The following is a 17,725-nucleotide window of genomic DNA, read 5'->3' as shown; positions in this document are numbered from 1 at the left end:
CAGTTTGCTCTGCTTATCAACGAATTTGGTGATTTAAATGATAATTTATATCTTATGATAATAATTACTAAATGAAATCAAATAAATTGTACATTTTGGGTGAAGAAAATTGAACATATTTCAATTAATCCACCTTTCTGACAACATACTGTACAGAGAACTACCTGACTTTATATTTTAGATATTCCCATGCTAATATGGGATAGTATATTGGCATCTCCTGTGACATCAGAAATAATAGACTTCATACTTGCAGAACAAGTTTAATTACCTAGGAGACTGGCATTGAATTTCCAGTACCCTCTATTACAACATTTGTTTTTATGTTTCTGATATAATCACAAATACAATGGTCTGTGAAAGGGGTAGCAGATATAGGCCTACTGGTTCAGACTTTATTAAAGCATGTGTGATTAACCAGTAGTCTAATCTGTCCTGGATTTGATAGAGGCCTCAGGATTGAACCAAGAGGTTTAAAGAATTGAAAAAAAATCCATTAGTGTACGCGGTGATCTTTTTTGAATGGTACCGATGTAAGCATACACATTTCAAACAATCAAACGTCATCTAATCCAACTACTCCTCAGGGCACTGGAAGAAAGAGCGACTCCTGCAGAACGCACAATATATTGTGCGATTTTTTTCCTCTGGTTCCTCGTTCGCCAGTCACTATTTCCTGTAACGTCACGAATGACACGTGTATTCAAGATGGTGGCCGCGATGGTAAGTGTAAACGAGACATCGTCCTTTTATTTTCCCCATTCCCTAATAATCTACCTGTATTGTGTATTGTATTGCTTATTAATTCGTTTAGCTCTAGTTCAAAATACACTTAATTCAAGGTCCTAAGATGCTATTTTATTGCCTTTTGACGACTTGGGGATCCATTCTTTGCGACGGAGCTTTAGCTAACTGTATTGCTAGCTAATGTTAGCTCTCCAATAAATCCGGGTTATGTCGTATTATATGCAACTAGATCACAAGCTTGTCAATTCATAATTATGTGTAAATTGGTTGGCAGCTATATGTTACCTATTTTGTTGCACTTATGTATGGATTTTTGTACTACTACAGACTTGTGGCTCATTTTCAGGCTAAAAGACGTTAGCTCGCTAAACCTTAAACTGGCCAGTCGTGCAGTATCTGATGCTAGTCTATGGACATCAAATGCTGCAGTGTTTAGATTGGGTTGACTGTGCGTTTGTTACGTACCCTTTGGGTGGATATTTGTCTGTCCGATTATCTATTATAATTATTTTAACTCTGTGAGTAGTCTAACTCTTTATTTCTAGGTAGTTGCTAACTAGTTAGCTGTAGGCTAAGTTTGTTGTTGAGGTACCGTGCAGATAGCAAGCTAACGCTAGCTACTCCCTCTCTTCCTTGACGTTAGGTTAGCAAAGTTAACGTTTTGTTTGGAAGTTCCTAGCTTGCTGTAAGTGTGACAGAAGTCACCAGCGGGGTCATTCGTGCCAGGGCTCTACGCTAATTTACCTCCTTTTACTGCAGGTTACCACAATCCCACTTAAGACAGCCAACAAGGTATTTTTTGACTAATGCTAGTTACAAGCGAGCTAGCTAGTGAGTGTGTTCTAAAATAGCTTGCTAGCAAGTCCAGGTACTTATTTACTTGATTCACAGCTTAATGTTTACAGTTGATGTAAACGGAAATGTTAAAAGATGAAGGGCTTGGGTTCTATTACTTTGAAAAACATGGGATCCCATTCCACCCTGCTGTCCATTACCTTATATCATCAGCGTGACAAAGTATGGTTTAGGAGCTGACCGTAAAACTGAATACTCTTGTGCTCAATTTCCTTTAAACTAGCTTTGTCAAGATATTAATGTACAGTTCTCATTTTTCACGTAGTTACTCTCTGTACATTGCAGTGCTGAATGGTTCAATTACCCCAAGAGTGCAGCAATATACTATCTAGACTGAAATGGCATGAAAAACACTGCATTTTGCTGACCACTCGTGTTCATGAACTAGTTAGCCTAATACCTATCCATCTGTCTTATTACTCTAGGGCTAACTGTATACCATTGTACTTATACGACTGAGACTGGCACTCACAGTCCATCCCCAGTACTACACAAGGTCAAGCCAGAGACACATTCATCCAGGGATAAAGTGTTTTCTTTAGCTTATAATGAGAGGCACGTAGGTCTGGGTATAAGTATAACAATTAAGTGACAAATACATAAGTAATATATTCTTGGTCCAAAAAACTAAAAAAACATCGGGCAAGTATTTTGTTAAAACGGTTGAGATTACATGGAAAGAATGTCACCAAACCTTGATTGCAGACTGATTTTTTTATATTGAGTAATTTATCAACCCCACATGACTTCAAGATGAAAATGGAGGAGATAAAAAATGGTTCTATAAAACTCATGACCCTACAAATGGGTAAACATAGATAAATGCTGTTTATTCAAACCTCAGCCGGACCTGCAAGGAAAAAAGCAAAAATTAAAAAGGTAGGCTACATAACAAAATTTAATGCACGGTGTACTTCTAATTGCTCAGTTTCAGGAAGATGAAGTTTAGGAAATGTCGCTGAGTTTAGTTTTCTATTCTGATGTGGCTGAACTAGCTTCATTTCAGATACTGGATTAAGAATGAGATTATACATATACTATTAGCTGCAAGTTTCCAGTTTTGTTCTTTAATGTATTCAGTTTAAAAATGTTATGGTTATTAGTAATTAATCTGAATTTTGGTTTAAGGCTGCGTTGTAAGAAGAGACACGATTGTTTTTTGTATTTTTCTGATGGGTTTATTGTCACTTATCGATACTGGAAACAGGGTTAATGAATAGGCTACAGTATTTGCCTTTTCTCTCAAGCACTGTGAGCACGGCAACTCTCCCATAAGTAAATGTTTAAATATTTACCTGAGGAATGCCTTATGTTTCTCATACATCCCCTTTCTTTTCTGGTATTTCAAGCTTGTTCCCATGGCCTGTTTTCCTTATTGCCAATTAATGGTGCCTTGTGTAATGATTTGTAAATAAATGTTGTTTGATGTTGGAATATGAAAGGAATTATTTAGGCATTGCATTTTAGTTTGGGGTGGCAAAAAAAACAAAATAGGCTGTTTTTATCAAGACGCAACTTTAAATAAACCCTGATGCTCATGCCATAGCTAGAAAAATGACTTATGTTCTGCCTCTGGCCAGTTTATATTCTATATCATGTTCCACTGCATTCATACTGTTTGGCTTGAGGGAAATGACTTGCAAAAAATAGCTCATGGATAATTTGGAAGGTCAGATCTTAATTCTGTTCTAAGGTTGAAAAGTGTGTACTCTACTTTCTGAATTGCAATGAGACCCAACTTGTCTAACCAGTATTTGGTCAACTGTGAAGGAACATGGATTGGGCAATGTGATGTCAACGCAGCTATGAAAAATGTTACCCAACCTGATTATAATGTGAAAAATGTGAAATGACAAACAGTATAAAAAAAAATCGCTTTTACCCAGGGATTGAATTGCAATTATTGCTAGTAATAAGAGTAGCCCTATTCTTACCAGGACAAAGCTCTGTCTCTCATTGTCCTTTTCTTGTAGCCTATGTGCACTCTTCCTGTGTGTATTACCATAGTCTGCATCTTGTCTAGAATGTGTATTTAGCCTAACTGCTTGTGATGCAGTCAGAATGATTGCTTAGCCGGTAGATCTTGTGGTAGTTTTTATAGCATATAGCCTAGATTCTTCTATAAAGATATGGTGAATCATAAGTAACCAAGTAGGGTCCGTTCTGTGATTATTTATACCCTAGGAGCACTCTAGTAAACAATATTTACATGAAATTCATGAGAAATTAGCATTTTCTCTGATATGACAGTTGTATAGATATTTCTGACTGTTTTAGTCATTACTAAAGCAAATCCAGTTTACAGTTAATTATTTTCAGAAATTACAGCGGATGAACAGCTAATGCCATATTGACCTTTCAGAACATGTAGTGTGAATCAGCTCAAGTAAATGGTATATACATAGCAAATTAGCCCATATAATGAGTAGACCTCATTTTGATTACATTTGTGTATATGGGCTTACCCTGGTAGTTGACCCTGAGTTTGTGTTTCAGGAGACGTGGGCCCTGCTGCTGCTGTCCATGCTGCACGTGGCCCAGCCTTTTTATGTGCCTGGAGTTGCTCCCATCAACTTTCACCAGAATGACCTTGTGGAGATCAAGGTGAGGGATAGGTGACAGGCAGGAGGTGGCTGTGAGCCTATTGCTGTGTGATGGTTATCGCAGTTCCATTAGGTTGCAAAGGAAGGAATGCTTGGATGTGTTTGTCTCTTTCTGTCTGCCTTCCTGTTGGCAGGGTGTGGTTGGGGCAGCCACGTAATGAAGTCAGCTTGTCTACTTCTTGACTCTCGTGTCACCAAGCCTGTTTCTTCACTAAGATATTGAATTAAACTAATGCCCTTTGGTGTTTTTCTCTAATTTAGCCTTGATTTACCCATGATTACTGGGAGAGGGCAAGTCTCAGTGTAAAATTTCCGAATGTCCGTTTTCTTGTGCATTGAAGAGCCTCAGATATGCTTCTAACGAAAGTGATATTTTTAATGTTGCTAATGAATGATTTGTAACCCGACCTCCCCTGGCTGTGAATAGGCAGTCAAGCTGACCAGCTCGCGGACCCAGTTGCCCTATGAGTACTACTCCTTGCCTTTCTGTCAGCCTGGCAAGGTGGTCTACAAAGCTGAGAACCTGGGTGAGTATTCCTGCTATCACAAGCATATTTTAGTAGCAGGAGCTTTATAATGAATCTTGATGACTGATAGAGAAATTGGAGAAATTTTCTTTCCACGCAGTACACGGTCAATGGCCACTCTACCTTTCTGTTGTGAACAAACAAGAAATATTTAAAAGCATTAAAAATAATGGGCGGGAAAATCTTGTTTAATTCAGCAGCGAAACCTGTTTTTGTCTTATATGGGGAATGGGTGTAACTACATTTACATTGATGGCCAAACCATGCGTTCTCTTTGTGTGTGTGTGTGTGTGTGTGTGTACGTTTACGCATGTGTAGGGGAGGTACTCCGTGGTGACCGTATTGTGAACACTCCCTACTTGGTCCTGATGAACCAGGACCGAAAGTGTGAGGTGGTGTGCGAGAAACCCAACAAGCCAATCAGGCTGAGTGTGGAGAAGAGTAAGCTGATCGCGGAGCGAATCCAGGAGGAGTATTATGTCCATTTGTGAGTTCACTTCTGGATCTGAGCTGGCATTCAGTTAACCAATCAACCAATCGGCTGTCTACGTAACCAGTCAATCAATCCATCATTCAATTAATTAGACAGTTCATCAGTCAACTTCTTACCCTTTGCGCTGTCCAGTGAATGGTAAGCTGTTGTCTTACCAACATTCTTATAAATTGCATTGTTTGAAATTGTGAAAGATTACAGGAAATCATTTTGGTTAGGCATTTTTTTTTACTTAACCAAGACATTTTCACATTTGTTAGGGGATGAACAGATTGAATCAAAATTATAAAGTGAGGGTACATAATTCATTACTAGCCAAACTACAAACATTTCTCCAGGATTGCAGACAACCTCCCCGTTGCCACGCGACTGGAGTTCTACCCAAACCGTGAGGCAGGGGGCGAAGAGGAGCAGAAGAAGGAGGCCCTTAAAGATGTGCAGTTTGAGCATGGCTACAGGCTGGGCTTCACTGACAACAACAAGGTACCCAGCACCTGCTTTAACTCTCTCACTCAGAGAGGTTTCTTCACACCGAAGTCAGCATCGCTTGCACGAGTACCCGAGGCTGTTCTGTGGAGTGACGGGACCCAGGGAGAAAGCATGTGGTGTGTTTTTATCAAGCAAAACGATTTCTGGGTTTGATGTTCAGCCTTAGAAGACCTTTAGAAACTTTAAAGCAGTTTCAAAATAAAGTTATATGGACAAATGGTGAGGTTTAGAAGGGATGAAAAAAACATGGTACACATCAAGATATGCTGTAGTAAAGGCTTCTGTGGCAACACTGCCCTTGACCCCAGTGCATTCATCCAGCAATCTGGGGCATCAGGAGCAATGCAGTTGGAAGTTCAGTCATGGTTCCCTAGCTCTTGGTTCACACAGCAGCCTGGGCTTCTCCCTGCCTGATGGTGTTTTCCTCTCTTCATCCCTCAGTTCTACCTCCACAACCACCTCTCCTTCATCCTGTACTACCACAAGGAGAAAGTGGAGCAGGACGAGGAGCATAACTTTAGAGTGGTGCGGTTTGAGGTGGTGCCCCAGAGCGTTAAGGTAGAGGGTAAGTTAAAACTTCTGTCTCTTACCTTAAGTGTCTCCTGATGTAAATGGTTTAGTTCACTGGAGTGGCATGCTGTCTTTCACCTGATATGAATGCAGTCGGGGAATGACTCCTGTCATCCATTACACACTCATCCCATCAGAAACAAAAAAAAAAAGGAAACACTGTGCCTCCTATAACGAAATGTCCCAGTCAGTCGACGTCAGTCGTGTTGCTCCTAGACTCTTTGTTGAAAAACTCAAATCGCCGGGATTATTAGATTATAGCACAATGGGCAGTAAGGTTAAATGTGGCGTGTACACATTTTTACGTGGATCCTCACAGGCCTGTTTCAGAATAGATTTTCCGTGAAAATGTAATCCCAGAAAAGGTGCGCATGCTTATGCAGCATGTGGCTGTGAAATCTTCATGTTGTTCACTGTTAGATGTCTATTTAGCCATGTGCATGTGCTCTCACAGTTAGACATTTTAACATTGTTAGGATTTAGCAGACACATTTATCCAGAGTGACTTGCATTCTTTTACGTACAATCCATTTATACAATGTGATATGTACTGAAGTAATTCAGGTTGAGTACCCGGCTCAGTTGTACTGCTACAGTGCCCTGCCTAAGAGTCTAACCATGATCAAATCATTAACCATTATGCTGCAGTACAGCACATGTATCCCACAGTTCTGTTGTGTACGTCTGTAGTTCGCCTAGGATGAGCATGATCCCCTGTCTCTCTCACAGACCTGAAGGGGGATGAGAAGGGTGTGTGCGACCTGCCGGAGGCCAGCGGCTCGGCTCCCCAGGAGATCGACCCCAGCAAAGAGAACGACGTGCTCTTCACTTACTCTGTCCACTGGGAGGTGAGCTGGGAGCATGGTGCACGGGACTGGTTTATTTGGGCTGTCCTTATGACGTTCAGTTCTTTTTTATGACCTTTCTACCCCATCTGCCTGGTGTCACCATTCCTCGCGTTCCCACCAACGCAAGCACTGATTTCCGCAGTCAGACCCAGGCCTGCAGCAATGGATTTGCATCCTGAACTGGATGTTAGAGGCCTGGTTTCTATCTCTGTCTATGTGAGAGAGCATGCAGAAAGCAATGCAGAATTTATATATCATCGTGTACAAAATTTCTTGTCTTCATGAATAAATAATTATTAATTTGTTTACATTACAAATAATGGCTTTGTGTCTGTCTATCAACTCTAGACTGAACATGGAGGCTTAGAATGAATAAATAATTACTTTAGTTCCCTACTCCTGTGAATATGTGCCCAGTGATCAAGAAAGAAATTAAACATTGGCACTTCTTAGTGGATATTTAAAATTGGTATACACTCATAAATAATTAACACACTTGTGTTTAAAGTATTAAACTAGGAAATATATCCACATTAAAACAAACAGTGGCAAAAAGGGAACATCAGAGTTAATAAGCCATTGCTTAGTATTCAACACCGTGTGATATTTAATGATGCCTCCTCAATGCTGATGTGTGCCCCCTCCCCTGCAGGAGAGCCAGGTGAAGTGGGCGTCGCGCTGGGACACCTACCTCACCATGAGCGACGTGCAGATCCACTGGTTCTCCATCGTCAACTCCGTGGTTGTGGTCTTCTTCCTCTCAGGTAATTCCACGTCCTCCATATGCCCAGTTCCTCTGGCAGTCCATCACTACAAGAGCTGAATTCACACGCCTAATTCAGGTTTTCCCTGTAAACATGGAAAGGGTTTGCACAAAGGTAGGTTGAGAAAGGGGAAGAAGGCAGGGGAAATAAAGTAAAAAGAGAGTAAGAAGTGCACTGCAGATAAAAGGAGGATTGGTATAAGATTTTAAAATACCATTTCCCCCATTTTGATCCCTATTTGTGGAGAATTAAAAAATATGCAGTCACTGTACAGTCTGTTCTGCATTTGCTTTTGTGTTTTCCTGGATCTGTAGGTATTCTGAGTATGATCATCATCAGGACCCTGAGGAAGGACATTGCTAACTACAATAGAGAGGATGACATCGTAAGTGACTCGCTTTACTCCAAAGAAATTGAAATGTAGAAAATGACTGCAGAGGTGATTCTTTTCAGGAATCAGGAAACTCTGACCTTGGGGACCTTCTGTGTATGCTGGTTTTTGTCAAAACCAATCTCTTGATCAATTAACGATGTGTTGTACCATATTGTGTGGTTAAGCTTAACACAATGGAGGTTTTAGCTTTTGCTGTCAGTAAACTCCATTAATTTTACACGGACAGTTTCAGATTTTCACACTGAGAAAACTGGACTCAACTGATTTCACCTGTCAGTTTGTAATTGAAGCAATTAAAAATAGAACCTCTTTCAAATGGAATTATTTGAAATGTAGTACATACAGTACAGTAAATGCATAGGTTGGTCCCACTGAATTCCTGGGAGGTGAATATGAGAAGATATTTTTAAGGACATGCATATTTCTGCTTTAATGTGGCTTTAGTAAATCATCCTTCAATAGATGAAAAAAGTCTAATTAAGAGCAGTTGGTGTTTAATTAAAAACAATTAGCAACTTAAAATACAGAGCTTGTTACTATGGCTGGAACAAAAATCAGCATACACAGTGGGTCCCCTGGACCAGGGTTCAGAAGCACTGCTCTATAATGTAGTTGATCTGACATTTCTTCTTAAAAAAATGTGCACCACATCTGAAGACTGAAGTATTTCACAAGTAGAAAGGGGAAGGCATCCATGTCTGTCTGTCTCTGGCAGGAGGACACCATGGAGGAGTCTGGCTGGAAGAACGTCCATGGAGATGTGTTTCGCCCGCCTCAGTATCCCATGATCCTCAGCTCCCTGCTCGGCTCTGGCATACAGCTCTTCTGCATGATCCTCATTGTCATCTGTAAGTATTCTGTAACTGCACACTCATTGGACCTGCGGATATCATGGATTGTGATGAAAACACCAAGTAACTGAAAGGCCTTTTCTGATCTTCATCAGGATTTGGAATTAAATGCATATAATTTATGCATATTCACCTAAATTATGCAGCAAGACGATGATCCAAAACACAAAAGCAAGTCCAATGGCTGAAAAGAAACAAAATTAAAGCTTTGGAGTAGTCTACTCAAAATCCTGACTTGGACCCAATAGAGATGCTGTGGCAAGACCTGTTTTGGAAGCCATTTTGTATTGGATTGTTCGAATTGATTTTCTATGAGTAAACATACACCTCTTTCTGGCAGTTGTGGCCATGCTGGGGATGCTGTCTCCTTCCAGCCGAGGTGCTCTGATGACGACAGCCTGCTTCCTGTTCATGTTCATGGGGTACGTGCCACTGCCACACTGCGACATGTGCAGCGTCCTGCTCCAGACGGTCTCATTCTCAAACTATCTGGATTCCACTTGTTACCTACAGATGCAACGCAGATATCATCTTTCCCAAGCACTGATGCTCTAGGTTGTTTATTGTAGCTGGGATCATTATTAGGCTGGGATAAATAATTCTGGATCACTTTTTTGGGGCAGGAATAGCCTGAATATCTACTGATCACCGCTAAGGAAGTTTGCTTCTCTCAGCCTTGGCTTCGCCGTGCGCTGTAAACCTGGATGTTTGTTACCTGTTCCAGAACATATGTCCCTTTCGGTGGAATTCTTGGAGTGTCTCTGAGCTTTCCAAAAGTGTTGAGACCTGCTGCTTCAATGGAAGATGATAAGCGTGGTATTCCTGCGCAGCTGGGTGCAGCGTGGAGTGTAGGCTGATTACGCGTGTCTGTGCATGTTCCTTCTCTCTGCAGTGTGTTTGGGGGGTACTTCGCTGGCAGGCTCTACCGCACTCTGAAAGGCCACCGGTGGAAGAAGGGAGCGTTTTGTGTGAGTGTCGCGGAGGGTTCTCTCCTCTTTTTCTCACACACAGAGCTGGGGGAAGTGTGTGGGTCAGATACCTTTCACACACTGTCCATGCCATTATGAGCTGAGCTGGAGTCACTCAGTGCCAGTTGGGTCACCTCAGCCTGTCTTTTCATGCTGTCCATCAGCTCATCCCCGGCTAATTGCTGCATGTATAATTATGGAATGTTGTAGGCAGTGTGGTTGAGTGAAATAAAGTGCAGAACTGACAGGAAGTGTCAGTGGAGGGCGGACATTTCAAATTATTCATAGCCAACTTGAAAATGAAAAAGTTATCCTGCACATTGTACTTGACTCAAGAATGAGGTGTGGCTTTGGATAAGTAAAGAGTGTAAAGCCTTCAAATTTGAACTTCTCCTGATATCCTCAACAAAATATATTCAGTGAATTGTTGCATTTGTGTGCGTGTGCACTTTATCCTATTCAAGCAGGGAAAACGTAGTGGCTGCTGTAGCTTTTGACTTTATGAGTTTATGGGTGCATGTCTGTTTTTATCCTTTAGTTCGTTTTATTCTTTTCTCCCAGGCTGTACTTTAGGACTGCAGTGGACTTTGACCTTTTTTTTGCGTTTGTGTTTTCTTGCAGACGGCCACCCTCTACCCCGCCGCGGTCTTCGGGATCTGCTTCGTCCTGAACTGCTTCATCTGGGGAGAGCACTCCTCTGGCGCGGTAAGCTCGGCGTCAGTACCGACGGTAGCCTTGGCACGCATCCTCCGCGGCGGTGTCTCGATAGCCAGCGTGTGGGAGCGGTGGTGCTGCTGTTAGAACACTTGACTGAGACCTGTGGGTGTGTCTGCTGCTGTAAACTCGACATGGCGTATGATTAAAATCGTGAGCTCCGTTAGGGACCACATTGAAGGGTGAGAAACGCATTATATGAATCAGTAGCACCATTTCCCTCCACTCAGAAACAACAGTGGTTATAAATAAACAGGTGATGAAGACAAGCTGTAATTTGAACTACGCATAAATCCATCAGCAGATTTTTTTGGCTGTTTTTATTTGTTTATTTCGTTTGGTTTCAGTGGGCGGTGCAGAACAGTCAGCATGTCAGCAGTTGCATCAGTGCATAGAGTGCCAGGGTTATCTAAACAGCTCAGTTGCTTCTGTAGTCCCTTGGGAGGTGAACAGTATCTTATACAGTGTTTGTAATGAAATGGATTCACCTCTAGCTGGTAGGCCTGTTTCTGTCAGGGAGCGTGTGTGCGGTTTTTTGACGTAGCTTTTTTGCTTGCCTGCTCTCCTCCAGGTGCCATTTCCGACCATGGTGGCGCTGCTCTGCATGTGGTTCGGTATCTCCATGCCCCTGGTCTACCTTGGCTACTACTTTGGCTTCCGCAAGCAGCCCTATGACAACCCCGTCCGTACCAACCAGATCCCTCGGCAGGTCCCAGAACAGCGCTGGTACATGAACAAGTTTGTTGGGTGAGTGGCTGTGCTCAACTGCAAATCACACCCATCTCCATGTATTCTGTCCTCTTAGTGATATTTACGGTTCACTGTATTAGGACTTTCTGTTCTTAAAGCAGCCCTTGGACTGTTTGTGTCAATCAAGGAACTACACGCATATTGAAAGTTCTATTGGGGATTTGTGAAATGGAACAAATAAAATGAATAATGCAAATTGTTGAGGAAAATGAAGCGTACTGTTTTCAAAGCACACAATCACTGTGCTGTAATAGATTGAGGGCAGCAGTCTTATGAAACCTATAAACATCTCAACTTCTGACTGAGGTCTCTTACTAGATTATTCATTTACAAGTGAATCCCTTGAAAACTTTGAAAATGTGATTGAATGAAATATTGTAGAAGCTTTGTGTGGAATATTGGAAAAGGTTATTAAGTATTCGTCCTCTGTGCAGAATCCTTATGGAAGCTCTCTAAGTCATGTGACCTGACTCCCTTTGTTGTTTTTGTGCAGAATTCTGATGGCGGGGATCCTTCCGTTTGGCGCCATGTTCATCGAGCTCTTCTTTATCTTCAGTGTGAGTGTCCTCGCTGTCGGTGGTCACAGAAACCCTGAAAAGCCATGGCTCCCCGCCAGTCTAGCTTCTAAATCGGGAATTGGGTGCCTGCAGTCACAAAGACCACTGCTGTTGCCTGTTTTTTTTTAATTTGTTTTGTTATTTGGCTATATCACCTGACGTTGCCGGTTAATTGTTTAATATTGAAATGGCATATCAGTTTCAGAATTGTTATAGGAGAGTAAGGCCATCATGTTTTATCAGAGCGACTTGCTTATTTGAACTAATCAGTGGCTTGTTATAGTGAGCAAAGTGTTTTCGAAGGCTCTTGAAGATGCAAGTTTCTGCTTCCTAGATCTTAATAAATTTGGGTTTAGGTGCTACTGCCTTTAAATCCGAGAAGTAATTTAGAGGAACTCCCTAACAATGGTATTGGTTTATCAACCAAAGTAATATGCTTTTTTAGAATGGTAGCTTTCATATTTGGTTTGTAGTGCTATCTTGTAAGTCGATCAGGTGTAAATGTTATGCGTGATATGCTCCCTCCAGGCCATTTGGGAAAATCAGTTCTACTACCTGTTTGGCTTCCTGTTCCTGGTCTTCATCATCCTGGTGGTGTCCTGTTCCCAGATCAGCATTGTCATGGTATACTTCCAGCTGTGTGCAGAGGTGAGTGGGACTGGTACTGTCACATATATTTCTATAGCATAGAATATAGAATTTATACTAACATTGTATTATTGTATAGTAATATGATATGCTGTCCTACAGAGTCTTAGCCACTTTTTTTAAATCACGTTTTGACATTGCTATTGTGGAAATGGTCAATTTTGTGCCACCCTAAATGCATCAGGTAATATTGAGATTGTATTATTTCCAAGCCACTTGGTATGCATCCAGGAAAGTACTTGTACATTGCTAGTAAAACATGTTTAGCAATACCGTTAATCAAAGCCATTGTAAAATAATAATCGTAAGCTATAAATTGTCCTTTAATATGGGTTGTATTTTGTCAATAAGAAAATGTGTATATGTAGCTCTGATTAAAAAAATGTCTCTCTCTTGGTAGGATTACCGATGGTGGTGGAGGACTTTCCTTGTCTCGGGCGGGTCTGCCTTCTATGTACTCGTTTATGCCATATTCTACTTTGTCAACAAGGTAACATCACCAGAGCCCATACGTTTCAGAGTTTCTCTGCAGTAGTTTATTCATAGATCATCAGCAGCCTTTTGGCTAAATTACTGAATTGAGTTTTAAGCTCCCATAAGCCATTGAGAAATGCAGAACATCGACATGCCATTCTACATTCCTGCCAATAGGTGGCAGAAATATGCTGGACTGTCTCTCAGTTTCAAAGAAAGGTTGTAAGCTCACTCAGTGGTTCATTTCTTATTTAGTATTTAACTAGGAATACCCGCGTGTGATTGAACTATCTCTTACAAGGGGGGAGCTGACATAAAACACACTCTAAATTGAATATAGTTTTGAATATTTTAAATATAAGGTGACCAGGTAGTACCGGAGCTTCGCGTCATTTGGAGGTCTAGGTAACGTTACCTGTGCTCTGCTCTTATCTCTGTAGCCCTAGGCCCGCTTGCCCTGTTTGCTCTTCCAGTGCTGTGAATGCGCAACAGGAGTCAGGGCAGACAGCTGTCCTGATTGGTTGTTAAGATTCAAGCAAGGTGAAATTTGGAGTGGCTTGTTTCAGAGCCTGGGGCAGTCACGGAGAGACCAGATTTTTTTCTTAGACCTTTTAATTTAAAAAGATCAAGGTGAGAACATATAGTGCCTTGTAGGGCTGTCTGAACCTTAATTTGGTAGTCTTGGATTAATCTCTTTCTCTCCCTCTCTCCATCTTCCTTCTCTCTCTCTCTCTCTCTCTCGCAGTTGGACATTGTAGAGTTTATCCCATCACTGCTGTATTTTGGATACACAGCCCTGATGGTCCTGTCCTTCTGGCTACTGACAGGGACAATTGGGTTTTATGCTGCGTACATGTTCATACGGAAGATCTATGCTGCCGTCAAAATCGACTGAGATGCTGGAAGGAGACGAGGGGTTGTCTTTTTTCCCTTTTTAAAAAATATCTTTTATGTTTTTTTTTGTTGTTTTTTTTTTTTTGCAAGCAAGCACTGATTTTTGTGTATGGGAGGAGCATGGGGATGGGTTTGTGAAAGAGCACCCCCTGGAGGGAGAAGACGGACACAAACATTACACAGCTCCATCTTGTCTTCAGTTTGGGAAATCAAAAGAAAAAAAGCTCCTCCTAGACTGTAGTTCACAGTGTTCAGCAAAACAAGGGCCAAAGTGTGTGCGATGAGATTTTCCTTTCCCCCCCTCTTTTTAATGATGCTTTTGGAATTTGACAGGGCAGGTTTTAGGAGCAGTAGGCAGTTTTTACATCTGTTGTACCTGTTGATATTTTTCCTTTTCTTTTTATTTTTTGTTACAGGGAATATGTCTGTAAAGACTTTGGAGTGAGGGGCACGAGGCACTGTATCTATGGACATGATAGTGTGATAATGTACATGAAAATGATGAAGAGCTTGTATATGTCTGAGGAGCAGTAAATAATGAATAACATTGTATTTAACCCAACCCTCATAAGATTGGGTCTGCCCTGTCATGAGGCCCCTGTGCAGCCAATGAGCTTCTGACCTGTCGAGACTAAATAGGGTTCCGTTGTTCCTTTGGGTGGAGAAAAGAACACGTTGGTTTCACTTTGTCTGCTTGTTCGTTTACTACTTTCTGCTTCTTCTCTGAACAAATTTGCTGAAATGGGCCCCAAGGCCATGCTATACCAGCTGAATGTGTTTTACTGTGTGGGCACAGTGAGATTTGGATGGTGTTGTTTCATACACAATCATGACACAAGTGGCTGTATATGAATCTACAGAACTCGCTTAATTTTTGAAACAGTTGATACAATGCTGAGTTTAGAGGCTCTGATGATGGTTTAAACGTTTAAATTTTTTTAATTTAGAATTTTTGTTTAACATGCCTGGTGGTTTTCTCATTTTGTACTTTTGTTAATTGTTACATACGGAGCGTTGATATGTAATTATTGATAAACATACTTTAGGACTGTTTTAAAGATAAACCAGCTTACACTTATTCCCAGCAAACATGTAAGATAATGCTGTGGATACATTAGCTGGTTGACATTGTGATTTTGGCAGTACCATCATAAGTACAACCTGGGTTATAATACAGTATACTATTCGTAGCCATAACTCATGCTGGTATTAGAATTACGGACCTGGATACTGATTTTAGATGAACAACTAATGCCAAAAATAATTAATGGACTGACTGCTCTAATATTCTGATGCATACATGCATGTTATTTACAACTTTGTATGCTGGTAATCAGAGCACATGGTAAAGGCTAACATCAAGTAGTGCACAGCATTATTTGTAGAACCAAGAGTATTGTAATATTATGAGGTGTACTTTTTAAAAAACGTTTTTGATGTAATTTATTTCGTTTTTTTTTTTTTTTTTCTCTTGCCAGGTGCAACATCACTGAAAGTTGGTAATCAATTGGGCACAAATCTTGGTGCTTGATATGCCACTGTTGGGTTCCTAGGCATTATGAGTCAGAACCTTGATGTAAGCAGTATGCCTGTTTTGTTGGTATCAACCTGTTCTGCACCGTGCACAATCAAGCCTTTGATTAATTGCATTATTCTTACTGTTAAACGTCATTTTGGCTCTTTTTAAGGATGGCTTTGGTGCATAGTCAACAGTACATTGCAAGATAAAATGTGAATCAGATTTTTCAGAAGGAGAGCTTTCCTGGACGGAAATGTCATTCGTTCTTTCAAAATTTCTGAAGTAATTTCTGAGTTATAGTTGGTATGAAGAACCGCCTGGATTTTAAACATTTTATTTTATTATTTTTTTTATGCAGAAGCAGACACAAGTGTACTGTAACTCCTGTCAGTTAATCTCTTTGCAGCTATTCTAAGATGAGCCCGTTCTAAATATATAGGTCCTGTTGCCTACTTTTCATAAATGACTTGGTTGCCCAACTTTGTTCTTTAAGGACTTTTGTTCACTATTTGTTTGTTTTTTTTAGTCTTCTGTATGGTTTAAACCTCCATGTGCATTCAATCATGTACCCAAAATGAGCTGAATAAGCATAAATGAGGGGAAGCCCAGAGCTAGAGAGTACATCTTCCATCTGCGATATGGTAACACTGCTGTGGTAGACTTGCTGCATTAATATTGGGAACTGAGAATGGAAGTGGGCAATGTAGAATGTGGTGTGCCAATGGTGACCAGCTGTAGATGGGTGTACCCACCCCCTCCATGCCAGAAAACCCCGGCAAGGGGGGTGGGGGTGGGGGGGGGGTGGAGGAGAAATCAATAAAATGTGTCTTGGCAGATTCAATCAATTACTGAATCATTCTAGCCCTTTGGAGCCCTTTTTCAGAGCAATTCCACTTTTAGAAGAGTAGAAACGTAAGTCTATAACGAGAGGAAAACCCTGGCATGGTGAAGTATCCTTTTTTAGCACTCTACTAGAAATGCTGGATGTCTGCAGGTGAGCTAAAGTTTCACCAAAGGGTTGGGCTACTGATGTGTCGCACAGCAAAAAATTGAACAGCTACAGTGAGAGCACAGGGATGGGACCCTGGGGTGTTGTCCTTTGCTCTGAGCCCGTCTTCCAGGTGTTCAGTGTGGAATTATTAGTTCATGGTTTCTGTGGTAAGACCAGGCAGAAACCTTTTTTTATTTTTAACCATTTTTTTGGGCCAATCAAATGTAGGTGTGCCCCCTTTAAAATGCAGTTGGCAGAAGGAGGAAGGGAGAATTGTTCTGCAGTGTGAGACTAACTGCAATTGCAGCCTTTTGTGGTTAAAACTTTGGGTGTGGCCTATTTTGGTAAATATGTGGAAACCACTACTGGTTGGGGTCCCTAGGTTTGGGTTGGGACAGGGAAAATCAGCAGCAGAGAATTCAGAACATGGTGCTTCACAAGCTCTTGTTCTAGCCTCTAAACATGTTTGTAGAACTTGGATCAAACAACAGCATCTGGGACCCAATAATACTTTGACGTACATATTTTATACAGATGTACTTTTCTTGCCCTGTATGTATGTGTGTACGGGTGTGCGTGTGTACTGTATGTCTGTATTTCTGTATATAATGCTTTGTGTTGTTGCATTTAAGCTCTTCCTAGGCTGTATGTTCCCAGTCATGTCGTCCTTTATGACAGGCAGCATGTTTTTAATCCTTTTTTTTTTTGTTCTTTATTCAAAGAATGTCCAGTTATATAATGTATGAAACAATAAAAGTGCCCCTAAATTCAAGTTTGAAATGCTGTCACCTTGGTTTCCAACGACAGAATTTAGTATGCTTGTCACTGAGCAGATAACCTAAGGAGGGGGTGGGGGGGGGGGGGGGGTGGGTGTGTACTTTGTGAATAAGGGACCAGTTGTGTGTGAACACGGTATATGTGTCCATGGTTCTTGGACTTAAGGTCGCAGTTGTTTGAGTAACAGGCTCATGTTAAAATTCTCCTCACTAATTTGGACAAATTTGGGACCAAATTGAAGCAAACCAGCATGTTCATCACTGTCCCCTCTTCCTCCCTGAAGATACCCTGA

General features: G+C 41.1%; 1 protein-coding gene across 1 annotated transcript; it reads left to right on the top strand.

Annotated features, from left to right (window-relative positions):
- The first annotated feature begins 597 nt into the window (after positions 1–597).
- tm9sf4 (transmembrane 9 superfamily protein member 4) lies at positions 598–17,428 on the top strand. The gene is made up of 18 exons (XM_064298101.1): positions 598–723; positions 4,099–4,206; positions 4,633–4,732; positions 5,051–5,219; positions 5,564–5,708; positions 6,156–6,279; positions 7,014–7,132; positions 7,785–7,896; positions 8,211–8,281; positions 9,006–9,138; positions 9,482–9,563; positions 10,034–10,109; positions 10,731–10,814; positions 11,395–11,570; positions 12,067–12,130; positions 12,659–12,778; positions 13,179–13,268; positions 13,998–17,428. The coding sequence occupies exons 1-18, from the start codon at positions 691–693 to the stop codon at positions 14,145–14,147; spliced, it is 1,956 nt and encodes a 651-aa protein (XP_064154171.1). The 5' UTR covers positions 598–690; the 3' UTR covers positions 14,148–17,428.
- The last annotated feature ends 297 nt before the right edge of the window (positions 17,429–17,725 follow it).

Source organism: Anguilla rostrata, chromosome 11 (assembly GCF_018555375.3).
Source record: "Anguilla rostrata isolate EN2019 chromosome 11, ASM1855537v3, whole genome shotgun sequence".
Taxonomy (NCBI): domain Eukaryota; kingdom Metazoa; phylum Chordata; class Actinopteri; order Anguilliformes; family Anguillidae; genus Anguilla; species Anguilla rostrata.
Note: the sequence above shows the minus strand (reverse complement) of the source record. Positions and strands in the feature narration are given on the sequence as shown.

Coding starts and splice junctions, on each gene's coding strand:
- tm9sf4 (XM_064298101.1), top strand. CDS start 691: ATGACACGTGTATTCAAGATGGTGGCCGCGATG. Junction 5,220..5,563: donor GAGGAGTATTATGTCCATTT/GTGAGTTCACTT, acceptor ACATTTCTCCAG/GATTGCAGACAACCTCCCCG. Junction 7,897..8,210: donor TGTGGTCTTCTTCCTCTCAG/GTAATTCCACGT, acceptor CTGGATCTGTAG/GTATTCTGAGTATGATCATC.